At 42.8% G+C, this 26615-nt stretch overlaps 2 protein-coding genes across 2 annotated transcripts in view; both read right to left on the bottom strand.

Annotated features, from left to right (window-relative positions):
* Window positions 1-26615, bottom strand: part of LOC137427390 (uncharacterized) — a 171247-nt gene that overhangs the window by 84647 nt on the left and 59985 nt on the right. Inside the window, 1 exon segment of the mRNA XM_078778316.1 lies at window positions 9570-9761. Coding sequence (XP_078634442.1) covers window positions 9570-9750 — 181 coding nt within the window. The 5' untranslated portion in view covers window positions 9751-9761.
* Window positions 14252-17601, bottom strand: LOC144892322 (uncharacterized). The gene has a single exon (XM_078778275.1). It carries the CDS (start codon window positions 16850-16852, stop codon window positions 14369-14371), a length of 2484 nt encoding a protein of 827 aa, XP_078634401.1. The 5' UTR covers window positions 16853-17601; the 3' UTR covers window positions 14252-14368.

The raw sequence follows: 26615 nt of genomic DNA on the forward strand, positions 1-26615 counted from the left end.
CCAAATAATGCGCAGTTAAAGTCTCCCTGGTCTCAGCATGTCTGGTTTGTTGTGCCTCTTACTGGATGGAGTCGAGACAAGCTCTTGAGTGATCGAGAGCTGTGAGTGGCTCTTGATGACATCATTACACCACCCCTGGGTGAATAACTGTTGATCATTCGGCAGCAGCTGAAGGGCCATGGTTTGGTAACAGTAGCTCACCTCCTCAGCAGATGAAAAATGTGTCTTTCCTTGTGGTTTGCAGAAAAACTCTTTCAAAGTAAATTTCTAATGTGTGCTTGCAATTTATTTTTATTGTTATAAATACTGAAATATGGATGAGAATGTGTTTTTTTTCATGGGGAGATATGAGATTTAGACACCAAAATATTGTCAAAACTTCCACGAACATCTGGTTTATGGCCAGTTTATGGTTTATGGCCAGGAAGCCAGTTTATGGCCAGTTCAATCTTGGTTTCATCAGACCACAGAATCTTGTTTCTCACAGTCTGAGAGTCCTTTAGGTGCTTTTTTGCAAACTTCAAGCGGGCTTTCATGTGTCTTTCACCCAGGAGAGGCTTCCGTCTGGCCACTCTGCCATAAAACCCAGATCGGTGGAGTGTTGCAGTGATGGTTGTCCTTCTGGAAGTTTCTCCCATCTCCACACAGGATCTCTGGAGCTCAGCCAGAGTGACCATCGGGTTCTTGATCACCTCTCTTACCAAGGCCCTTCTCCCCCGATTGCTCAGTTTGGCCAGGCGGCCAGCTCTAGGAAGAGTCCTGGTTGTTCCAAACTTCTTCCATTTAAGAATTATGGAGGCCACTGTGCTCTTGGGAACCTTCAATGCAGCAGAATTTTTTTTGTAGGCTTCCCCAGATCTGTGCCTCGACACAATCCTGTCCCTGAGCTCTGCAGGCAGTTCCTTCGACCTCATGGCTTGGTTTTTGCTCTGATATGCATTATCAGCTGTGAGACCTTATATAGACAGGTGTGTGTCATTCCAAATCATGTCCAATCAATTGAATTTACCACAGGTGGACTCCAATCAAGGTGTAGAAACATCACAAATATGATCAAGAGAAATGCGAGGCACCTGAGCTAAATTTCAAGTGCCATAGCAAAGGGTATGAATACTTATGTCAATGTGATATTTCAGTTTTTTCTTTTTAATAAATTTGCAAAACTTTATAAAATTCTGTTTTCCCTTTGTCATTATGGGGTATTGAGTGTAGATTGATGAGGGCAAAAATGAATTTCAACGATTTCAGCATAAGGCTGCAACATCACAAAATGTGAAAAAAGTGAAGGGGTCTGAATGCACTGTACACCTTTCCCTTCAACTTCAACGACACTCCCCTCCTCGTCGGCACGCCACTCAGTTCCAGAAACTTCTTCCATGCACATCTCACTCCAGAAACCATTGCCGAGTCTGATCCACCTTCTCCATTAAGCATGTCTCCTCGATAGCGAAATGTTTTCACACCTTCCAGCTTCACGCCGTCTCCAAGATCCAACTCAACATTTCCTCCATCTTCAGCTCCTACTTAATCCCTGGTGTTGGGCTAGCGGCTAGGGTGCCGGCTTAAGATCCTTGGATCCTGGGTTCGAATCTCGGTCGATCGCCGAATTAATGCCAGGGGGGTTGACTCAGCCTGTCATCCTTCCGAGGTCGGCTAATTGAGTACCAGTTCACTGGTAATTCCCTGTTTGTCGTTGAAGGCGGCAAAAAGGGTTGGCGTCAGGAAGGGCATCCGGCCATAAAACATTGCTTCAAAAAGGGGACCAAAAAAACAACAACTACCACGGTCCCCGAAAAGGCCAACCCCCGCTTTACGGGGAAAAATGGCCTCTAAACGGTGGTTTTTTTTCAGCTCCCACTGTGCACACCTTATACTTGAATGTAGCTGCCACACTGGTTAATGACCCTCTCAGACCACTACATTTTTGATGAACCCACTCAGCCCACATTGTACATTGAATGGAGTTCACTCCGACACCCTTCCTGCACACGGCACATGGCCACTTCCCAGTTCTATCCACCTCACCACATGCTTTACCACTTGCCATCACCTTCGTCTTTCCCATATTCACCTTCAGACCATTTGCCTCCATACATTCCTTCCACTTGTTCATCTTCTTGTTCAGTCCATCCATACTCTCCCCTATCAACACCAGATCATCTGCATGCAACAACTCCCACGGTAAACCCTCCTTTACGTTCCGAGCCAGCACCTCCATCACAGCTACAAATAGTAGTGGACTTAGTAGTGACCCCTGATGCACTCCCACCTTCACCTAAAATCACCACTGTTCCCGTCCTTCGTCCTTTCAGTTGTGCGCGCTCTCTCGTACATTGCCTTCACTACTCTGATCAACCATTCCTCCACTTCTAACTTCTTCAACGCCAATGTCACTACTTCACGTGGAACCCTATCGAGTGCTTTCTCCAGATCAACAAACCTAAGAAACAACTTCTTCCTCTTCTCCATGTACTTCTCCTTCATGTAGAGAGAATGAGAGTGTCAGATTTATCAGGATTGAAAGACATGTTCCACGTGTTGGACAATTTGTGATTTTATCCAGGTCTGCAGAGAGTTAAGTTGGTGTGAGTGAGCAAGTTGTGAGTGAGTGAAGTTGGTGTTGCAGTTGTGACTTGCGTTGCAACTTGTGAGTCTGAGTCTGCAGAGAGTGAAGTTGGAATTTCTTGCCCTGGAGGATGGGACCAAGGCTCAAAATACACAGCAACTCATTTAAAAGTTGATATGCTGCCAGTCGATGTGAGGGATGAGAAATGGAACAGCAGAGGGTGGAGTTATCAACAAAAAGATAAAGAGGGTTTTCCAGAGAGCAGGAGTGATCAAGGATGAAGACAAGTACAGATACATTCAACGTACACCGCCCCCATGCCAAATAATTAAATATCCTACAGTGCGGCATTGCCGGGGCGTCTCTGGCGCCCGGCAATACCGCAGTGCAGCTCATGGCGACTGCATTGGGAGGGAGAGGTGTGCAATAATTGATTGATTAATTGTATAATTAAAATCAAAAAAAGATTATCACAAAATATTTTCTTAATCAATTGGCTAATAGCATAACTAAACCACGAGTGCTTCATCCGAAGATGTCTTTTAAAAATTTAATTAAATGAGTCATTAATAAAAATTGTAATAATTAATTGATTTATCAATAAAATAATTCATCGATGAAATGATCAATCAAGAAATCAAAAATATCCTTGATAGCCACATCACTTGGTCACTGTCATGACCAAATATGAGCTTCCTAACTGAAAAGGTGCCTGAGATATTGGCCAAATGAGAAAGAAAATAAATAAATGATAAAAAAAAACCAAAAAAAAAAACCACCTTTAGAGGCCATTTTTCCCCGCAAGCGGGGGTTGGACTTTTTCGGGAACTGTGGTTGTTGTTGTTTTTTGGTCCCCTTTTTGAAGCAATGTTTTACGGCCGGATGCCCTTCCTGACGCCAACCCTTTTTGCCGCCTTTAACGACGAGCAGGGAATTACCAGTGAACTGGTACTCAATTAGCCGACCTCGGAAGGATGACAGGCTGAGTCAACCCCCCTGGCGTTAATTCAGCGATTGACCGGGATTCGAACCCAGGATCCTAGGATCCTAAGCCGGCACCCTAGCCGCTAGCCCAACACCAGGGCTAAATAAATGATAAATAATTAAAATAAATAAATAATAATCATTAAAAATTCAATTATAAATAAATTCAGTCATAGAACACATAAACCACCACCATTTCATCAGAATCTGTAAACTAAAAAAAAAAAAAAAGTCATTAATCGAGTAATTAAATAATTAATCGATTAATTGATTAATTAATAAATCAAAAATAGCCTTTGCAGACAAATCACCTGATCATTGGCATGTCTAAATATCAGCTTCCTAACTCAAAAGGTGCCTGAGATAATGGCCAGAAGAGAAAGTAAATTTAATTAATTAAATCTACTTAATTAATCGCTAATAATTAAATAACTCCTCAATTAATTTGTTAATCAAAAAACAAAAAAATACCGTTTTTGACAAAGGACTTGCTCACTATTGTGCCGAAATTTCAGCTTCCTAGCTCAAAAGATGGCTGAGATATCGCCCGGACAAACAAGAAAGAAAGAAAGAAAGAAAGAAAGAAAGAAAACACACAAACAAACAACTAAAGTGAAAACTGAGGACTCCCTTTCAGCGTGCGTCACTGCCGAGCCCCCTTCGGTGCCCGGCAATGACGTTTTGCAATGCATGGAGATGGCATAGGAAAGGAGTGGTGTACAATTAGAAAAAGCAAAGGACCCCAAACACTGCCTTGAGGCACTCCAGCCTGAACGGGAAGAGGAGATTAGAGAATTCCATTGAGAGGCACGAGTTGACTATGACAGGAGAGGAAGTCCACGAGCCATGAGTTGAGGCATTCAGCCTTTTCAAAAGCAGTGCCAGCTGTGGAGTCATTTGCAGTAAGGGAGGTGATGAAGGGGGAACAAACACCAGACAGAGTCTTAACTGGACAACCACCAGTATTTGAAGGAGGGAGATAGGTTTGAGAGTTCAATCTTGAGATTTTAGAGGTATTGTTTCCTGGATCTCCTGAAGGTAGAAACACACTTTTCGGAGCTTTGTGGAAGGAACTGAGATTACCTTCAGTTGGATTGGACTTCCAGGAGGCAAAGGCAAGTTGTTTCAGGGCAGCAGAATGAGGAGAAGGAAAACAAAGGGTGAAGTGGTGATGGGATGAGGCAGTGAGGAGCAATATGAGAGGGGGCAAACGAAGTAGAAGATTGGAGGAGGTGGCTGAATGAGTTGGAAGAGAGAGGGAGGGGGAAGCAGGAAACTTTGTGGATGAGGGCAACTTTAAAAAGGGAGTGAAGGGGGTGATTTGAAGGTGAGAGGTGAGTGGGGAGATTTGAGAGAGAAGGGTGAGGGGAGATTGGAGGGGAAGCGAGCGACGTTTGCTTTGAATGGGGAGGAGGCGGCCGATTTTAGAGGGAGGGGTGAGAGGAAAGCTTTGAGAGGAAGGGGAGACAGAGAGAAGGCAAGGCTATGGAGGAGGAGGGAGAGGGTGGGAGAGGGGAAGGATAAGACTGGGTAGTGGTATGGTGAAGATGGGAGAAACACGATTTGAGTGGGAAGCAGGTGATGGGTGAGGAGCAGAAAGAAAGATGATGAAAATGCCAAGAACAGCTGTTACGCTCTTCGGAAATAACAGCTCTTGCCTCATATTCATCTTTTGATCTCAAATATAAATTTCTTGAGCATGCAGCAATCATAAAAATTTGACTTCACTGTTCCAATACTTATGGAGTGCACTGAAATTAACTCTTGGAAATAATCATCTCTCAAAACACTGAGCGGAGCAAAGGCATACGCACGAATAATTCAGCCGCATGGCCATTTTGTTGTGCGCCGTTGGCCGAACGAGTGGAATTTCTTGTACTGGAGGATGGAACCAAGGCTCAAACGACACAGAAACTCATTTAAAAGTTCATATTCAGACCCAGTCACTCCAACATTAGCATTCTGCTTCTGCTCTCTCAACGACCGATGGAAACTTTGAAAGTCACACGATATCACGGCTGTCTCCCTCGGCACACGTCGAGGTTTAAATCTAGTCTGGCACTCTTAGTCAGGGCCCTTAGGGATATTTTGTGGCCGTTTGGTTCAAATTCTTCCAGAAGCACCAAATTTGGCCCAGATGTTGCCCATGCAATACTATTTCGATTTTTGACGGGCGCCAAGACGGGCGCCCCCCCCCCCCCCCGGGGGCCCCATATTGGCGAAATACTAAATGGCCGCCACCCGGATTAGAGGAAAATCAGTTAAATAACCAAATTTCGGCCCAGAATGGGTTTCTCTCATCTCCTCTTCCTGTTCAGGCTGGAGTTCTCCAAGGTAGTGTTCTGGGCCCTGTGCTTTTTCTGGTCTTCATCAATGATCTCTCTGACTCTCTTGAAAATCCTCTCTATCTCTTTGCTGACGACTCTACTCTCTGTCGCTCCATTCCTCATCCCTCAGATCGGCAGTCTGCAGCCTCCTCACTCTCTGCAGACCTGGACAAAATCACAGACTGGGCAAACAAATGGAACATGTCTTTCAATCCTGATAAATCTCACACTCTTACGATGTCTCTCCGAAAAGACCGACTGGAAAACCCTCCCATCCACTTTCTGAATAATCCTCTCCAAGAAGTTCTGTCACTCAAGCTTTTGGGTCTCACTATTTGCCATGATCTTTCCTGGGAAAACCACATTTCAAATCTGGCCTCCAAAGCCAGTCGCCGACTGGGCATCCTCCGTCGTGCGAAGTCCTTCCTTGGCACACCTGAGCTCCTCACCACATACAAGGCTTTCATCCGCAGCTCTATGGAATACTGCTCTCCCCTCTGGTCTGGTGCTCCTGCCTCACACCTAGCCCGTCTTCACGCTGTTGAAACCAAAGCGTTCAGAATCATTGGAATCTCCCACGATGAAGCTAACTCCAAGGGCCTTTCACTCACTCACCGCAGGCAGGTTGGTGGTCTTTCCGTCTTCTACCGACTCCTCTCTGGCCTTGCCCCCCCAGCCATCTCTGGGCTCTGTCCCCCAAATATTCCTACAGGGCGCACAAGATCTGCCTGCAACCCTCTTATGGTTAAACTGCCAAAATCAAGACTTTCTGCTCACCTTCACTCCTTCATTCCTCTTTTCTCCCGCCTCTGGAACAAACTCTCTCACTCTCTTCAATCCCACTGCACCCTCCAGGTCTTTAAAACAGCTGTTCACCACCATCTCTTATCCTCCCCCATCCAAAACCTTGATCTTTTCTACCCCCGCTAATTTCCGTCCCCTTGTGTTTTATACCTCTCCCCCCCGCCCTCCCCCTCCCACGCCTCCTGCCCCCAAGCCCTCTCCCTCCCACACTTCTCCCTGCTCTCAAATGTTGTGGTTGTGTGCTTCCCCTTCTCTCCCCATCTTGTCTTCCGCTCCCTCTTTTTGTGTGTTTTGTTTGTCTGGTTGATTTGTTTGTGAAATAAATGTTAGCTCTTTCACGAGCCTCGATTCAGTATACAAAAAAAAAAAAAAAAAAAAAAAAGGGTTGGAATCATGTATGATACCACTTTTCAGGGGTTTTCGAGGTCGTGGAATCCAATTATGATGTTATTTTGATGATCCGAGGTCAAGGTCAACCCTCAAGGTCATCTTAAAGATCATTTTTGAGTCAAACATGTCGGTTTTTGAGGTTTTTGCCAAGATTTACGCGAGGTTCACCATTTTATGTTTCTGGGTTGGGTAATCGAACTCTGACCTTATTTTTGACAATTAGAGGAAATATTTACATGTCTATTTCCTAATTTTCAGGCATATGCAGTTCATCAGTCTAATTACAAAGGTACGGATTTTGATGTTTTATGAACTGTATGCCATATCCTTGTGTTTAATTTTTGTGCGATCATGATCCGGGTTCATGTATACATGATTGTATACACGTCATAAATATGATGTCATAGGTCATGTGACCTGGCGGCCATATTGGATTTTATGAAAACCTTAAAAATGGATCCCTGCCTTCATTTTTCGATCGATTCATTTTGAACTTTGACCACTTATAGTACGCCATGTGATTGGATGCATATCCTATTTATGACGTCATAGGTCAGGTGACATGGCGGGATGGACCGGTATGGTCCCCGGATCATACCGCCCTTGGTGCCCGTCAAAAATCGAAAGAGTATGGCATGGGCAACATCTGCGCCAAATTTGATGCTTTTGGAAGAATTTGACCCAAAATATCCCGAAGGGCCCCGACTATCTGGAGACCACCTTGGTCTCCAAACTCTTTGCCCAAGGCAACCAAAGCAACCTCCACACATCGTTTTTAAAATTCTACTCTCGTAGCAACTGCATACCTCTCAATGCAATCCTTTCATCTCCTCTGCCTGTCAAGGCTGGATTGCCCCAAGGCAGTGTGCTGGGCCCAGTCCTATTCTTCATCAACAATCTCTCTGAATGTTTGGAAATCCTCTTCATCTCTTTGTTGAAGACGCCACCCTCTGCTGTGACATCCCTCATCCTTCAGAGACAGGCAGCAGCCTCTTCCCTCTCTTCAGACCTTTATATAATCACAAGAAGCTCAAACAATTGGTATATGTCTTTCCATTCTGCCAAATCTCACACTCTCAATCTTTCTCTCCAGAAGGACATTCTGGCAAACCCTCCCATCTCCTTTCTTAACAATCCTCATGAAGAAGTTCAGTGATTCAAACTTTTGGGTCTCACCATCAGCAATGACCTTTATTGGGGGAAACCACATTTTTGTGTTGGCCTGCAAAGCAAGATTGGGCACCCTCCATTGTGGAAAGTCCTTCCTTCGCATACTTGAACTGTTATCCACCAACAAAACCGCAATCGGCAGCTTGATGGAGTGCTACTCAGGTGTCTGCAGGACGCACGCGGTCCAGCGGCAACCCCATCCTGGTGAAAATCCCAAAATCCAGAATCACTGCTCACCTCCACTCTTTCATTCCTCTATTTTAACCACCCGTGGAAACAACTTCCACATACTCTTCAATCTCATTCTTCCCTCCAAGACTTCAAAACAGCTGTTCACCATCATCTCAGATGATCCCCCATCCACCCATGATCTTTTCCATCCCAAATTACTCCATTACAAAGAAATCCCTTTTCACCGGTCATTGTGATTTTTCCCCCTCCCCTCACCTCTTTTTGATTGTTTGTTGGTTTGTAACTTTTATGTTTCATCCCCACTTTCTCCTTCCATTTCTTCTTGTGTTTCATTCAATTTGATTGCAGCTTCTTCACCTCCATGTGTCCTTCTCCTCTGCCCTTCCTCTCAGCTTCACATCGACCCTGCTATTGTTGTTTCCTATTTCCCATTCCCTTCCATTCTGCTCCAACATTTTATGATAATGTAGCGGTTACCGCTGGATGCACACAATCGCCTTGCACCGGCCAGAACACGGCCAGACGCGCCTCTCCCGGGCATGCCCGGACTCACTGTTCCCGGGCACGCCCGAACCTCCCGGGCACGCCCGGTCTCGTCTTTCCCGGGCATGCCCGCTCTCGCCTTTCCAGGGCTCGCCCAGAGCGTCCGGGCATGCCCGCTATCGCCTTTTCAGGGCTCGCCCAGAGCGTCCGGGCATGCCCGCTATCGCCTTTCCAGGGCTCGCCCAGAGCGCCCGGGCACGCCCAGCCTCGACTTGCCAGGCCGCAGCCAAACACGCCCGGGCAGGTCCAGACTCGCCTTTCCAAGGCTCGCCCTTGACACCCGGGCATGCCCGGTATAGCTTTTGCCAGGCAAACTTCCCGACATAAATGTGTATATATATTGCTGCCCGATAAACGGGCTTGTGAGAATACCTGAGCTGTTTTGTTTCAATAAAGCAACTCGGACGAATTCCGTCTTTGGTCGCGTCAATTCTTTCGACTCGCGTTGGAGCGCAGTTCCTTCAATAACATTGTATTCCCTTCCATTCTTCCCTAGGTCCTCCAAGAGCCTCTATAAAGTACAAGAAAAAATAAAAACTCGGCACCAAATAAACACAGATCTAATCAAAAGTGATGTCGATCACACAACTCACCATTCAGCTGGTCGCTTTGCTCCTCTTCCAGACTAAAGGAGTTCACATCCTCTATTTTTATCTGCAGAATCTCAGATCCTTCCAGCTCCTCAACCTTCATTCCACAAACGAGCACAGTTGGCTGTTCCAATTCTGGCTGCACATCACAGGAATCCTTCCAACAGCCAACTTGAGCATACATCGTGGGTGAACCTATAGAGAGGCAAAAAGACATACCACTCTTCCTGATGTTTGCTTCACTCTGAGTACCTCGATCCCACACAGTACCAACATGTGAAGTACCTCTGCACTTGAGACCTCATCCTCTCCCTAAATCAGTTACAGTACCTTAAACTTTCACCAAACATATAGCACACCTTGTGACACCCAAAAAATAAATTGTACATGTTGCAGTAATTGTGGAGTACTTTACAATGAGCCACCTTTCAATATTTTCCATGGAGATGTTTCGGAGATATAGAAATGCAAAGTCTTTCGGTTTTTCCAAGATGGCACCCGTACCATGTAACCGATGACGTCAGACTTATCATTTGAAATTCTAAAAGAAGAAGCACTTCTATGGTGAAGATATAATGTCAATCAGAGCAACAGTAGCAGAGAAAAAAATTTTTTAAGGGAATAAAACTGAAAAATGCCGGCAAGAAGGGACATACACTACCGGTCAAAAGTTTTAGAACACCTCAATTGTTCCTGTTTTTTATTGAAATTTACGCAGTTTAATGTCCAATGAATAACCTGAAATGGTACAAAGGTAAGCAGTAAACTGCTCGAGGTTAAAAAAAAGTTTAGGTTCGCAAAAACGGGAAAATAATGTAAATTGCACAGTTATATTGTTAAAAAAAAAAAAAAAGGCCTTCTTCAGGGAACAGTTAATGGGTTAACAACTTACAGCTATGTAAGTAGTTGATAATGTATGTAGTGCAGCAGCAGCAATGCAATTAATGCAAATTAAATAAAATAATGCAAATGCAAAATAATGTGCATGCAATGTGCAATAATAAAAAATAATTTGCATTTAAGAATGGAAAATTAATGCAAAAAAATGCAAATTAAAGCAGCAGCAATGGTACAAATAGCAGCAGCAATGTAAGTAAATGAAGCCTTGAAAGTTGATACAAACAATTCCTTCAGGTGTCCCAACCTCTGCTGATTATTTGATGACAACCCCCTGTCTGTATAAAATCAGTATTGGAACAGACTGTGATGACACCCTCTGAAGCATTATTTGGACAATATTTCACTGCAGGAAGTAGTATATTGGAAACTGCAGGAAACTCTGACAGGAAGAGGTCTGGCAGACCCAAAGCCACAACAGAATCAGAAGACAAGTTTTTGAGAGTCAACAGCTTGCGTGATAGGCGGCTCACAGGATAACAGCTTCAAGCACAGCTTAACACTGGTAGAAGAAAGCAAGTCTCAGTTTCAACTGTGAAGAGAAGACTTCGAGCTGCAGGGTTGACATGTCGAGTGGCAGTAAGAAAGCCATTGCGAAGATGGCAAAACAAGAAAAAGAGGCTTGCCTGGGCCATGAAGCACCACCAGTGGACTACTGAAGACTGGAAGAAGGTCTTATGGACCGATGAATCAAAATTTGAAATCTTTGGTTCATCACGCAGGAGTAGATGATAAATGTTGTTTCTGGGACACCCCCAAATCTCCATTCACTTACATGTGAATTTTCCTCTCACCCTCACTTTTCTTCATTTTCCCCGAAACACCTCTATTCCTACCCCCCTTAATGTAGTCTCTTAGACCACTCTACTAATGAGCCTATAGATATTGTTGTAGGTGACGGGTCGCGCCTCCCGGCACGGCCGTCCCACGGGTGCAACGCCGGCTGGTTCGACACAGATCTCGGGTTACGCGCCTCTATCGCGATACCAAATTACACCTGTGCCTTGCCAGTTGGGGAGACACCCGTCGCTACAGGTTGGGTTTGTCAGAGACCGAGCGAAGTCTGCCGCAACCTGTAGCCAGCTTGGTTTTAATTACAAATCGAGCGGATTGCTCTTCAATGCGACACAGATGAATGCAGTGCGGCAACTTCCATACGAATCAACCAGATTTAATGGGGGAACATTAGGGTACACAAAACAAGCAAGGCGTTCATGATAACATTATAATTCAACTATGAGTAATAACCCGCTCTTATCTAGGGAGCTATAATTAAGGGTTTCGCGGGGTGACCCTAACGAGATAAACCTTAGGCCTGGACAACATTCATACAAGACAGGGGGGTACTTGGTGGTGTTGATGGACGAGAGGTGAAGATGTGAAAAGGGCGAATGCAGCTCGTAACAAGCCGATGTCGCCGGATTCGAAGGCCCCGCTTGGGCCTGCAGTCTGCCAAATGGCGGCCCGGCGGGCCCGCCCTCTTATCGGCCACGCATCAAGCGTCGCGAAATGGCGGCCACCCGCTCTCCTTATCGGCCACGCGATCAGCACGATTTTCCGTTTCTCCCGCTCAACCACGCGCGGAGAGAGCTCTCCGGCGGGAACCCGCCGCGAAGGCCTGTCCACACGCCATCCGCGCATGCGTCTTTTTCCACCTCCTCCCTCGCCCGTGCTCAGCGACTACCTCGAAGCACCGCTTCCGGTTTTTGACGGCGCTTGTCGTTTTTGCCCGCTCAATCGCGCTTTCTCACGTCAATCCATTGCCTCGATCATGGCATTGCAACCGAGGCCGGTCTTAATGGAACTTGCACCTTGTTTGATTGTCAAGATGTAATTAAAAGGGAACCGTCTCTTGTACACCACCAATGCACCACACAAAACAGCCTGCTACACCTTCCGACACAAAACTACCATCCCAGTACAGACGATCTATGGTAAACATACATCTAAGAGGGGACCTGAACTAATTCTATATTTAATAAACCACTAAGGGCCATTTCCGCAACACTACCCCCACCTTTCTCCCGAGGCTCTCCCGAGCCTCCACTAGGGGCAGCCCGCGGGAATGGCCCTGTCTAACGTACAGCACAAATCTCCCATTTACTCTAACCCACAACATTGCAAGCACTTAACTCCAAGAAGCAAAGTATCAGTAAGATTGGCATGTCCCTATCCTAGTGTGTCGGATCACTAATCTAACAAACACATCCACACTCTATGCACAATACTTAACATTCTAATTATGCATTTGCGCAGGAGGGCATTCAATGTTACTTTCAACACCAATATTCACATCGGAGCAAGACATTCAGAGTTTCAAAGCTTCTTGACGTGCTCACTCCTTCACGCCTCCTCCCGGCAGTGTTGTGTCTTCACCCCAGAGGGGTTTCCTTACTTCGTGGCCTTATTGGCCTCTCACCAGGTGAGTTCAGTCGGCCCAGTGGCCTAATCTCACAAAGAGTCCTTCGGCCCACTGAGCCCACAAGACGGCATGAATCTTCGGCTGCAACAGCCCGCAAAAGCACTTTGGCCTCCATGGCCCACAAAAATGCTTCGGCCCACATGGCACACAACCGAGCAGCAGCAGGCAACAAGCCCTGCCTTGGACAGCAGGTGGCACAGTTCTACCGATGGTAAGCAAATGCAGTCTGGAGGCATTCTTGAGGGTGCAAGTGGGGGTGATGACCTCAGCCCAGGCAAAATGAAGAGTACCCTTAACCTTCCTTGCCTGACTTATCTTGGTACGACTTGTTTTAGTATGGTCTTCTTAAAAAAAGTCCTTTCACTTTTTAGCTGACAGGATGGTGTGCTTCTTAATCAATTGTTATCTGTGTGCTCATGACACACTGGTGGCTTCTCTGGCACTTGGAGAGGGCGACCGAACCTGGCCCTTGTTCACAACTTTCCCATCAACACGACTCGTACCAGGTGTCACACATGAATGGTGCGGAGGAGAGTTCATCGAACCTAACCTTTTACTTAAAGCTCTAACCAATGGCACAAACCCTGCCATTGCCACAATGATCCTAATGACCCATTTTTCCCAACCTGGCACACTGTTCCATTCTTTTAAACCTGGGCAAGGCCCTTATTTGTCTCTTTTTCTTCACTTGGTGGTGCCAGGCATAACTCATTGGCTGGGGAGTGTGACTACAACTAGGCCTCTTTGCCTGCTTCCAATAGGTGGTGAGGGACACCTAGCGACCTCGGGGTTCACCTGAGCGCGCCTCTGGCGCTCCTAAATAAGGGGTGGCTCTCTAGCCCCCACACTGTGCTCTCCAAGCACTCTAACCGGGTGGCTCTCTAGCCCCCGCACTGTGCTCTCTTAGCACTCTAAACCCTACTGTCTGGTGTCCCCTCCCGACTCACCAACTTCCAATACCATGTCACACTCCCAGCCAGTACCACCATACCTTGGCTGCACCTACCCCTAGCAGTCCGCCTGCACAATGGAACAGCAGCCAGAATCCACGTCAAATCCACTAAGTCCCCCTAACCTACACTCACTTGGTTAGGAGACTCCTACCAACAGGGTATATTGTTCGCACTCACTCTCCTCATTCACACAATCACGCCATTCATCCCAAACACCTTCGTCATTCATTCCACAGTGCCACACACCCAGTCCACAACACCATCCAACACCTTCCACTTTTTGCAGGGGTGTTTAACGCCCTGTCTGTCATGTCCCCACTATTTCTCTCACTTTTTTTTTTTTTTTTTTTTAAATAGTCACGCACATCCACTTGTGCCACTCTTGTCTCTTCTGTCAGTCTCTCAATTTGCAATCTCTCTCGATATTATTTTCAGTCAAGAATTCCCTTTTTTTTTTTTTTTCTTTCCAATCTGGCCTGCTTCTGTGGCTCATTGGAAAGGGAGTGAGGGAAGGAATCCCTCATTACCCCTTACATGGCCCCGCCGCCTTTCCGCCACGGCTCATAAGGGTCACGTCTCAATTGGGGTCGTGGTCCACCCCCTCCTTTTCTCCAGGGTTCGCGGAAGTCAGGTAGACCCCACTTGGGGGAGCGGCCTCCCCCTCTTCTCTTTAATTCCCTGAAGACAGGTAAATCCCATTTAGCTAGCCGAACCCCTCGTGTCCTCAGAGAGGTCCGATGACCAAGGGACACCTGGCGGTGTCGTTGTTGGGCCCCTCTTGTTCGAAAATGGGTCCAGGGAGTATGTGACGCATGCCAACGCCGCCTGCTACGCATCTGCGCTCTACCTCGAAGTTCCTGTGAGGCTGAGGGAGAAATTACAATCCCCTTTCTAAAGCCTGCTCCTGGTGGAATTTCTATTTCCCCTTGCACCTCGAACCTATTTCCTACGTCACCACTCATTCCATGCTCCGCACTCACACACGTTTCGGCCTTGACAGCACACCCCGGTGCTGTAAACTGGACTATGGGCTCACAGCATTCATCCACAGGCATTCCATCCACACATTCAGGTGTCACGCATACGTGCACCCCATCGGACGGAGTCTCTTGATTAACATCAAATCCAATTGCGAACTTAAGCTCATCGTCCGCACCATGTATGCAGATGCCCACGTACCTGCTTCGTTCCAAAGTCACATCGGTCCGGTCGCTCATCATTGGTTCGCCACACTCCTCTGGGGCTGTCAGCTTCACTTGCTGGACCTGCTCAAAATGTGTTTCATGAGTCAACAACCCCATATACTCCCTCCATGTCTCCATCACCAGGGTTTGCTCCAATTGTTGTTTCATTCGACGAGTGATGCCAATCAAGTCCTGCACCACTAACATTCCTCCCTGTGATGACGTCACACATCCCACATTATTGTGCTGCCCTACTTCCTGGCTCCATTTTCTTTCCCAGTTGAGTCGTTCTTCCTCTCTGAGCCTTTTTAGTTGTTCGTTACCTTTCCGGAGTCTTTCCATCTCTGCGGACTCCACCCTTGCTTTCTCCTTTAATTGGTCAATTTCCGATTCATATTCCTCTTGTTTCTTATGCCACCGTCCCTCTTGTGCTTCATTCTCCAACCTCGTCGTTTCTCTCAATTGATTGATTTCCTTTTCCTGCTTCATTCGTTGTTCTTTCATTATACGTTCATCCATCTCATTCTTTGACCTTGCTTTGGCTTCTGCCTGTTCGATCTGCACAGTGTAGTTCCTTTTTAGTTGATCAATTTCAAATTCATATTCTTTTTGTTTCGTATCCCATCGTCTCTTTTGTTCTTCATTCTCCAATCTCGTCGTTTCTCTCAATTGATTGATTTCCTTCTCCTGCTTCATTCGTTGTTCTTTCATTACCCTTTCATCCATGTCATTCTTTAACCTGGCTTTGGCTTCCATCTGTTCAATCTGCACAGTATGGTTCCTTAACGTTTCCTTCTCCGTCCTCTCTCTTTCCTCACTTAACATCCTCAGCTTGTTTTGTAATTCCCTTTCTTTGTTTTGGTGTTTCTGTAACTCCATCTCATTTTTTAGTCTTGCTTTACCTTCTATCTGCTCAATCTGCCCAGTGTGTTTCCTTAACATTTCACTCTCCATCCTCTCTTTTTCCTCACTTATCTCCTCTACTCTTTCGCATGCTTCCTCTCTCCTTTTGTCCATCCTCTTCCCGTATTCCTTGCTACTTTCCATTTGACGTGCCAGTTCATTTCCTCTGTACTCTGATTCCCGAAACTGGCTTGATTTCTCAGACAATTCTTCCTTCAGTTGTTCCAATTCCAAATCGTGTTCCTCTCTTTCCTTTTTCAAGTTCTCCCGATCCCAGGAGTTTCTGCTTTGTTCTTTCTCTATTCTCTTGTTCAGTTTGCTCTTCTCTTGTTCCATGTATTCCTCCCCTCTTTTTATCTTCTGTTCTAGGCTTTCTCTTGTCTGATCACCGGATCTTACCTTTTCCTTCAGTTGTTCCAACTCATGGGTACTCCCCTCTACTTTCCTCTTTTCTCCCTGTAGTACCTGGACTTTTTCCACCAATTGATTCCCTATGCCTTCCAATTCGAGAATCCGTGCTCGTTCCCATCTGGAATCTGTGTTGTCTCGCAATGCGCCGGCCAAGGCCATTTCCGTCCAGTGAATTCGTTCCTGTGCATCGACCAATTGTTGTGACTCCCTTTGCTCCTCATTTTCCTGAACCTCACTTGCCTGCTGTAGTGCCTCATGCAATTTCGTGTGTAACTCCCCAATATAATCCTCCTTACACTCCACCTGCTCCCAGGCATCGTCCAATCGTGCATGAAGCTCGTTAATGTACGCATTGTCGTCCTGCTTATTTTGCCATGACGCATGCTGTGACCACGTGGTTTGGATCGGTGGGTGGGAGCGTTTTCTTCGTGACGTGCGGCTCGTTGCACTCTTAATACCGATTCTCTCCCACCTCGTGTCACGCTGCTGAGCCGCGCAGCCATTTTGCGACTCCATCTTCCTTTATAAATTACGAAGTTTGACACCCAATCCACTCAAAATAAAAATGAAACCAAATTTGGAATTTGCGAGCGACGTGTTTTTTTTTTTTTTTTTCTTTACGCGCCTCTCACAATCGATGTTCGGGGTGCGAAATGCACCCCAGGTCCAAATCCTGACTCCTGACACCAGTGTTGTAGGTGACGGGTCGCGCCTCCCGGCACGGCCGTCCCACGGGTGCAACGCCGGCTGGTTCGACACAGATCTCGGGTTACGCGCCTCTATCGCGATACCAAATTACACCTGTGCCTTGCCAGTTGGGGAGACACCCGTCGCTACAGGTTGGGTTTGTCAGAGACCGAGCGAAGTCTGCCGCAACCTGTAGCCAGCTTGGTTTTAATTACAAATCGAGCGGATTGCTCTTCAATGCGACACAGATGAATGCAGTGCGGCAACTTCCATACGAATCAACCAGATTTAATGGGGGAACATTAGGGTACACAAAACAAGCAAGGCGTTCATGATAACATTATAATTCAACTATGAGTAATAACCCGCTCTTATCTAGGGAGCTATAATTAAGGGTTTCGCGGGGTGACCCTAACGAGATAAACCTTAGGCCTGGACAACATTCATACAAGACAGGGGGGTACTTGGTGGTGTTGATGGACGAGAGGTGAAGATGTGAAAAGGGCGAATGCAGCTCGTAACAAGCCGATGTCGCCGGATTCGAAGGCCCCGCTTGGGCCTGCAGTCTGCCAAATGGCGGCCCGGCGGGCCCGCCCTCTTATCGGCCACGCATCAAGCGTCGCGAAATGGCGGCCACCCGCTCTCCTTATCGGCCACGCGATCAGCACGATTTTCCGTTTCTCCCGCTCAACCACGCGCGGAGAGAGCTCTCCGGCGGGAACCCGCCGCGAAGGCCTGTCCACACGCCATCCGCGCATGCGTCTTTTTCCACCTCCTCCCTCGCCCGTGCTCAGCGACTACCTCGAAGCACCGCTTCCGGTTTTTGACGGCGCTTGTCGTTTTTGCCCGCTCAATCGCGCTTTCTCACGTCAATCCATTGCCTCGATCATGGCATTGCAACCGAGGCCGGTCTTAATGGAACTTGCACCTTGTTTGATTGTCAAGATGTAATTAAAAGGGAACCGTCTCTTGTACACCACCAATGCACCACACAAAACAGCCTGCTACACCTTCCGACACAAAACTACCATCCCAGTACAGACGATCTATGGTAAACATACATCTAAGAGGGGACCTGAACTAATTCTATATTTAATAAACCACTAAGGGCCATTTCCGCAACAATATATTATCTCTTTCTAACTTTTTAAAATCCCCCATTCTCCTTTGGAACTCATCTCCATCTAGGATATTTATAAATTGAACATCATCTTTATTTTTTATCTGAGCAATAATAAAATGGTATGTTTCACGGAGGGCTCTCGTTTGTCCTCCTCATTGTCCACATACCATCTTAAAGTTGTAATATATACCAGGCTGGTATCCATCAAAGTTCTCACTCCACTCTAATATATTTTTCTTCCCACCGTCCATTACCCCACTTAACAAATCAATACGTTTATCCGTCTTGTGAACTTTTTCACCAGTTATTTCTTCAATAAGACTTATTTTATATTTCTCACACTCATTATGTTTACCGTTTATATACCAAGGCTGATTATGCCTCGACTCTTTACTCCTCAGTCACATTTGCTCTACGGCTAGGATACGGCGGCCGTACCCCCCCTAAATTGACAGAAACGTGCGGCGGCCGCAGAGTTTCTGAGGTGGCCTCAGGGTGGCCCTAGGGCGTATCGCTATCTTTTACAGGCCGTAGGGGTCGCCGTGGAATTATAGCGCGGAGTTATAACTTTTTTCATTTCTAGGTTGGCCGTAGCAATTCGACAAGCCGTAGCCATGACGATATGAGATATGATATACATATGAAACAGAACTGGTATATATACCCACTTCGCCTTAGGTGATAATACACGTTCGCCTTAGGGCCACCCTGCGGTCGCCTTGCAGGCACCTTGAGGCTACCTTGCGTCTGCCTTGAAAATTCTATGACCGCCGCAGGGATGCCCTAAGGTCACCGTGCGACATCAAATCAAAGACCGCACGGCACCCCCACGTTTTCGGTCTCCACAATTTCTAAATACCCTGTGCGGCTACCCGAAAAATAAAAACATATGTGACTGCTACATTAGTCTGGTTGATACTTGGTTCTATCATTTATATATTCATTAAAAAAGGCGGCGGAAGCCCGTTAAAATCCCTAACCCCCCTTTCCACCTAAGCCCCACCCACTTTTCTATAAACCACGCCCACTTTTCCTAAACCCCGCCCACTTTTCCTAAGCTCCGCCCACTTTTCCTAAGCCCCGCTTTTTTTGCTAAGCCCCCACCCACTTTAAGTCCCACCCACTTTATAAACTCTCCAGCATTACATCATTTTCAGTTAAGACATGACATCATTGAAACATTACATCATTTTCTGTTGAAACATCACATCATTTTCTGTTGAAACATTACATCATTCTTAGTTTGACATGCCCAGCCTTGCCCAGAAAATGACACACCCCGTCCTTCTTATAAAAGGCACCGATCACACAGGCTTTTTCAAACACGCTTTCTGCTTCACTTGAGAATGGACTACAGTGCTGACATGAAATGGGATAATTTTGGTATCCCTTGGAGTCCTACTACCTGTGTAGAACTCAACCTCCAGATTGATGAACTGGACTCGAACCTCTGATCAATGGAGGTAAGTTTGTTTATTTATTAATTTAATTTTTTAATTTTTTAATTTTTAGATAAGACTCATGTAAGAGTTAACAAAGTTTCTTTTAATATTCACAGAGCTTGATTTATATAAATAATAATATTGTATTAAATTAATACATTGTTATTTTCTCTCACAGGAAATTGTATCTGAGATACAAAATGAAAATACTGCTTTCAACACAACTTGGAATGAAGTTATTTTTTTGTTTGAAGAAATTTTGAACAACCAAGACCCACAGAACGAGTTCTACCTTGATGACCCAGCCAAAGACTTATACCTTGGAGACTCACTAAATTTGGGAAAAACAAATTATGAGGTCTGCCTAGATGGTTCTAACTGTGGAACCTACCTTGGAGACTCACTAAATTTGGGAAAAACAAATTATGAGGTCTGCTTCGATGGTTCTAACTGTGGAACCTACCATGGAGACTCACTAAATTTGGGAAAATTAGGAAAAGAGTTTTACCTTGGAGACTTTGAAAACTGGTTTCATTTTGGAGACTCTACCTGTGTGAGGCTCAACCTTCAGATTGATGAACTGGACTCGAATCTCTCATCAATGAAGGTAAGATTTTATTTAAATATATGTTTATAATAATTGTGTATTAAATGTAAAAAAATAATTAATTAATACGTTGTTAATTTTCTCCCACAGGAAATGACATCTGAGATACGAAATGAAAATACTGCTTTCAACACAACTTGGAATGAAGTTATTTTTTTGTTTGAAGAGATTTTGAACAACCATGACCAAGCGAAAGAGTTCTACCTTGATAATTCAACGAAAGAATTTTACCTTGGAAGCCTTGAAAGACAGAATTGGCAGAAGAGGAAAAAAATATTAAAATACGTATTTAAAAAAAAGATTATATTGGGGTTGGGGTTAGGGATGGGGGTTGGGTTGGGTTAGGGATGGGATTTTGAATGTAAGGGTTAGGGATGGGTTGGGTAAGGGATGGGGTTGGGTTAGGGATGTGAGGTGAATTTTTGAATGAATGTCAAACCTCACAGAATCATTTATCTTATATTATCATTGAATTGTTTTAAAAAAGTTGGGAAAAGATGAATAGAATTGGAAGGTCATACAAAGAGATGGAGTTAAGAACTTTTTTTAATGGTTGATGCAATAGATTCAGTTGTTTTGACGAACAAATTTGGTGTTTTAATGTGGGGGTTGGGTTAGGATTTGTACATTATTATGACCCACTCACACACACACAAAAGTTAAGCCCCAACTAAAAAGTTGTGGGATTCTGTGTTTGGGGTTCACAGATTTAAAAACGTATCCCCATTATACACACACAAAAGTTAAGCCCCAACTAAAAAGTTGTGGGATTCTGTGTTTGGGGTTCACAGATTTAAAAACGTATCCCCATTACATTTTATTTATTTATTTATTATTTTCAAGGGTATTATCTGCTTACTTGTGTTTTTTGTAATTCTTGAGAGTAAAATGAACCCAAGATTTCTTCTCCATTTAAATCATAGAATTTGTAGGTCCAAGGGACTGTATCCATTACATCAATGATTTTAAATAATTCACGAGTCCATCTCTTTGTATAACCTTTCTCAAAATGACTTTTCCATCTGTATATTCTTACAATATCACCAACTTTGAACTTGGGTTTTCTCAAATTAATCTCCTTTTCATATTCTAATTTTGTAAATGATTCTGATGGTTTGGATTTTGTTGATGAATGAACTGTATTATTGTAATTATCGACAATATCCTCGATTAAATATATCCATTGTTCAGAACCGAGTTGTGTGAATTTTTTATATAGCCTCTCTTTCAAAGTATGATTAAAACGCTCAATAACAACTGCCTTTCCTTCATTAAAGGTGCTGTATAATTTAATACCCTCCCCCTGAAGAAATTTCATAAATATTTTATAACAGAACTCTGTTCCCTCATCAGTCCATAACTTCTTTGGTTTCCTTTTATTCCTATCAAATATTAACTTAAAGGCTAACATTAAAGTATCACCCCTTTTATTTTTTAAAGGAACAACCCAAGCAAATCTACTCCTCAAATCAATAACGGTTAAAGCATACCTGTATCCCTTATCATTATTTAGTTCAATTAAATCAGCGGACCATATGTGGTCGGTGTATTTAGAATAAACTTTCCTTCTTTTAAACTTTGTGATTATAGGTTTATGTAATTCATTAGCCAAAAGCTCCTCAGTCTTGATAACATCATTGGAGTTTAATAGTTTTTTGGGGAATAACCAAGACCAAGTTTCAATTTAGCACTTATCAATTTTTTCACAATAAACCTATCAACTTTCTCTCTCAATGTAGGATTTCGTATCAAGCACAAATTATACAACATTTCTCTGTCTGCTTCATGTTTTTCATCCAATGTAGTGGTATTCCCATAAGCAATATCATGCTTCATACACACTTCATCAACCCTATTTATAGGCTTAGACCAAGGTTTAGGATTGTCAGCCTCATCTAATCTTTTATCCAGGTTTATTCCAGGACCACAGAAAGAATATCCAGGTAGATGTAGTTCCCCAGGAATTCCATTGTTGTAAATTTACTTCCTGACAGAAACTTTTGTATGTCTCCTCCACTTTTAGGAGAGATGAATTGGCACTTTTTAGGGCCACACACTTGACATATTCCTTTTTGATAAACTCTATTATTTTTAGCTTTAACATAAGAGATATTTTTAGATTTAGTTTTCTTTTTACATTTGAGACAATAACTCATATTTATTTATCAGAAAAATTCCGACAGAGTATCAAAACCTTTTTGGTTTTTAACATATACATTTCAATCTTTATTTTTAAAACATAAAGAATCCTAAGGAATGCCTTCACTCTCTCCTCCATTTATTTACAAATAAAACTCACTAAAGTCAATAACCCCAACATCATCAATCACATAATCTTTTCCTTCTTCTTCTTCACCACTTTCTCGTTTAAATCTCCTCCCTGAAATTGAACTCATCTCAGCCATTTTTGAAATCAATATTTTCATGAGACTTTCTATTTCTTTATTTTCCTCTTCGGTGAGTTGAGATTGATTTATTTGCCGAAATACATTCAATCTTTTACGAATCTCACTGATTTCCATCTTTTTATATTTTTCCTCCCTCTCTCTTTCCTCCCTTTCCTCCTTCTCCTTTTTCTCCCTTTCCTCCTTCTCCTTTTTCTCCCTTTCCTCCTTCTCCTTTTTCTCCCTTTCCTCCTTTTCCTCCTTCTCCCTTTCCTCCTTCTCTCTTTCATCCCTCTCCTCCTCCTTTTTCTCCCTTTCCTCCTCCTTTTTCTCCTTTTTCTCCCTTTCCTCCTTCTCCTTTTTCTCCCTTTCCTCGTTCTCTCTTTCCTCCTTCTCTTCTTCAACTCCTTCCCTTGCTACCCTTGAGCTTGAGTCCCAAAGAATATTATACATATACTCATCTGGATTTTGAGATATTCTTGTATCTATAATTATTTTTCTCATAATAGGATACCAATAAGATTTGTTGAAGATTTCTAAAAGAGTTTTATACTTCATAACTTTGAGAAGTTCATATTTATTTAATATTTTAAACAAGTCTCTATTTGTGGGTTTAACAATATCAGTATAAGGCCAGTTTTTAATGACAAAATTTCCATGTATATGCTCCAAATCATAAGGTATGTAATACCGAGCACCCTTTTCTTGTAGGTATCCCTGAATACAAAAATTATAATTCTCTTGTAGTCTTTTTCCTGCCATTTATGTATCAGAAATATATGTGAGATTAATATTATAACAGGTAATAGCACCCCATCTTCCCACTACCAAATCGGTTTGTATTCCTCGGCTTTCTATCCTTGTCTCATTACCATCCTTCTTTGTCATGCTAACCATCGCTGTACTATCATATATTTTTCTTTTCTTAAAATCATGTATTTGTTGTTTACTAATTGTACTTCCACATAAATCCTTATCCTCGCCAAGCGGATAATATTCTTCTTTACGAGACTGATTCAAATCATGTAGGTCTTCTAAGCTTATTGAAAAAGACCAATTATACCCTAAATCAGGCATATCATACCCCCATTTATTAATTCGCATATTAACTATATGTCCTTCTTTATAAAATTCAATTGTAAGCAGGTAGTTAAATTGAATGAGGAAAGGTGTATGGTCAGTATAACCAGGTGTTGTGGTTGTAAATTTAACTTGTTTCACAAAACGTGCTGTTTTCTTTAAAAATATATATTGTGATAAATCACTGAATCTAATTAAGTCATTCGCATCTGTAGGGTTTGGATAATTGATTAATTTTTAAGTATTCTTCATATTAATATTTTTACGTATACTATATTTTTGTCGTTCAGCCTGTGCCTTTGTATAATAATTTGATAAATCAATATCCTGAGAGGATTCTCCAAAGATAGAGCCATCTTTTCCAACATAAGTCATTTATATTAGATTAAAAATGACATCATAAAAATTTTCATTATAGTTGAGTTGAAATAATACATATAAACATAATTGACCACAACATTTAGAATTAATTTCTTGAACTTGAAATGTTTGATAAACACCATTCTGTAAGAATTGTATTCCTTCAAAAGGTGGTGGCATACCATAACTATCAAAATAATATTTATCCTGACTATTATGAATACAAACCCAATGAGAACCATTCTGTGTGTCTAAATTCATAATAATATTCTTTGTATTCTTGGTCAACTTTGTGAATTCATCTCTCATACAGATTACCACGTTATCCATTTTTAGTTTTTTACAATACTTAGCAAGTTCTATATTTGACGTTGTATTCTTTCCAAATTGTTTAAACCATTTCTCCATTTATTTATGAGAAAGATACAATCCATTACCCCGTTTAGTTAGTTTAACACCCGCTTGAGCGATAGAGGAAAGCATATCTCCAACTAACAATCTAGCTTTATCAGGTAGACTTTCAAGTTTTTGAGCAAAATCTACAATTACACCACTTCCACTAATTTGTTTCTCCAACTCCTTGTTATGTCTTTCCAATTCTTTTTGAGCTTTTAGTTGTGCCTTCCTTTCATTAGCAGTTTTTACCGCTGCTGAAATACCACCAGTCAATGCTCCCGCCGCACTTAAACCAGCAAATAAAGGAATTAGAAATGGGAGAAATCCTCCACTCATTTCCCTGGTTAAATATTTCTTTAACATAGGTTTTGTCATTTCAATTTTAAGTGAACCAGCATCATTTAGTGTTTTTACCTGCTCTCTTGTGAGTAAAATATCAATTCTTACTGCTCCTTTTCTTTGAATTGCATCAACATTAATAATACAAGGCTTTTGATTTTGAATACAAGATGTTAATTTATCAAGATTGATTTGGTTAACATATACCGGTTCTTTCCTACTCATTTATTTATGAGAAAAAATCTATGTGATATTAATCATAACACCATTATCTGTATTAATCTGTAATTCTGTTTCCTCCAAAAGCAAACAATAAGCATTAACTTCTTCATTCTCTCCTCTTTCAATGTATAGAGAAGTATCAACTCTATTAGACTTTAAAGTTTCCTTTTGAGAACTCAGGTCAATTGCGTAGATTGTATAAAGTTTTTGAAACGCAACCATATCCAAAATAGGATCATTATTACCGTTGCTTTCACACACCTTTTGGTAAGACTTGTAGGCTTCCGCATAATCATTTTTTTCCCAATCAATTTCCAATCTATCTCGCGGATAAAATGTGCCATCAAGAGAAACCCGAAGTTGTTTCACCTTAGCATTATCACTCAGCGCATTATTCTTATCAGTACCCTCCTCTCGATCTGGTTTTTAAAAAATGAGCCAGCGGTATCGTGGCTTTCCTTGAAGAACACCCAAATTCCAAGTGCAGGTAGTGTGTTCCAGTTTAACGTGTTGACGTCTTCTTTTAAGGTATGATACATTTAGCGGGGTCTTTGAGTTAAGTCTTGTATTTAACATCTCTTCCGTTTTAAGATTAGGAGTATATTCACTGATATACCAACACAAATCATTAATAACAAATTTATTATTTTCTCCAAAAGCATTTTCAACCCCAAAAAGCAACCTATTTACATTTATCATTCCTTTGTAGTTGAAATCTAATTTTAAGACCATACAAAACTTTATCATAATCACAAAATCCAAATATACCTTTCAGAGGTACTGCTACGGTAAAACTATTCTCTGCTTTTGTATCATCATTATACATTGACTTCCTTTGACTATAACCGGGGTCAGCATTTGTTCCCGTTGACATATCAGGAATAAAACCTTAAACAGCTCCCTGACCCATTCTATCACTAAACGAATATAGTGTAAATTTCATCATTTCAGATGTAGCAGACATAATCAACCGCTTCAACCTCTTGTGTTCCAATATATAGGCGGACACTATCAAACATTTTCCAGAAGAAATCATTTACGAGTGTAGCATTAGTATTATTCGCAGCCTTAGTGAATTTAAATTTACACAGCAAGAAACTATCAGCTAGATTCAAGTAAGTTTGTTGATTATTTATTTCAAAACTTTTTGTTCCGTTTGAATTCCAGTCTGTTCCTGTTATAGCATTTACCTTAAAATAGTCTTCCTTTTTAGTGGAGTTTGAAATGATAATCGTATCATCCAAATCATAGATACTATCAATCGCTTCCATACTTGTATTTATATAGCATTAAAATTGTTGAAACCCTGACCCAAGTATTTTAATGATTTTTTGTCGCTCTTGTGAAGATAGTTCAGTTTTACCTTTTTTAATTTCTTTGATTGCTTGTTATTTATGAGACTCCTTTTGAGCATCTTTTATACTCTTTATAGCACCCGCAACTGAGCCCACGGCAGAAGCAGTTGAACCAATTAGGTCTTTATGTTTAAGGATGGTTGAACCAATACCCATGAGAGTATCAATTATCCCATCTCCTTTATTTCTAAATTGATGTCCCACACCCCGTTGTTTCTTTGGTTTATAGTATCCTCAACCAAGAAACATACCTTCACCCTTATAGTATGGTGAAAGGAACATCT

This window comes from Myxine glutinosa, chromosome 5 (genome assembly GCF_964187855.1).
Source record: "Myxine glutinosa chromosome 5, kmMyxGlut1.1, whole genome shotgun sequence".
Classification (NCBI taxonomy): Eukaryota; Metazoa; Chordata; class Myxini; order Myxiniformes; family Myxinidae; genus Myxine; species Myxine glutinosa.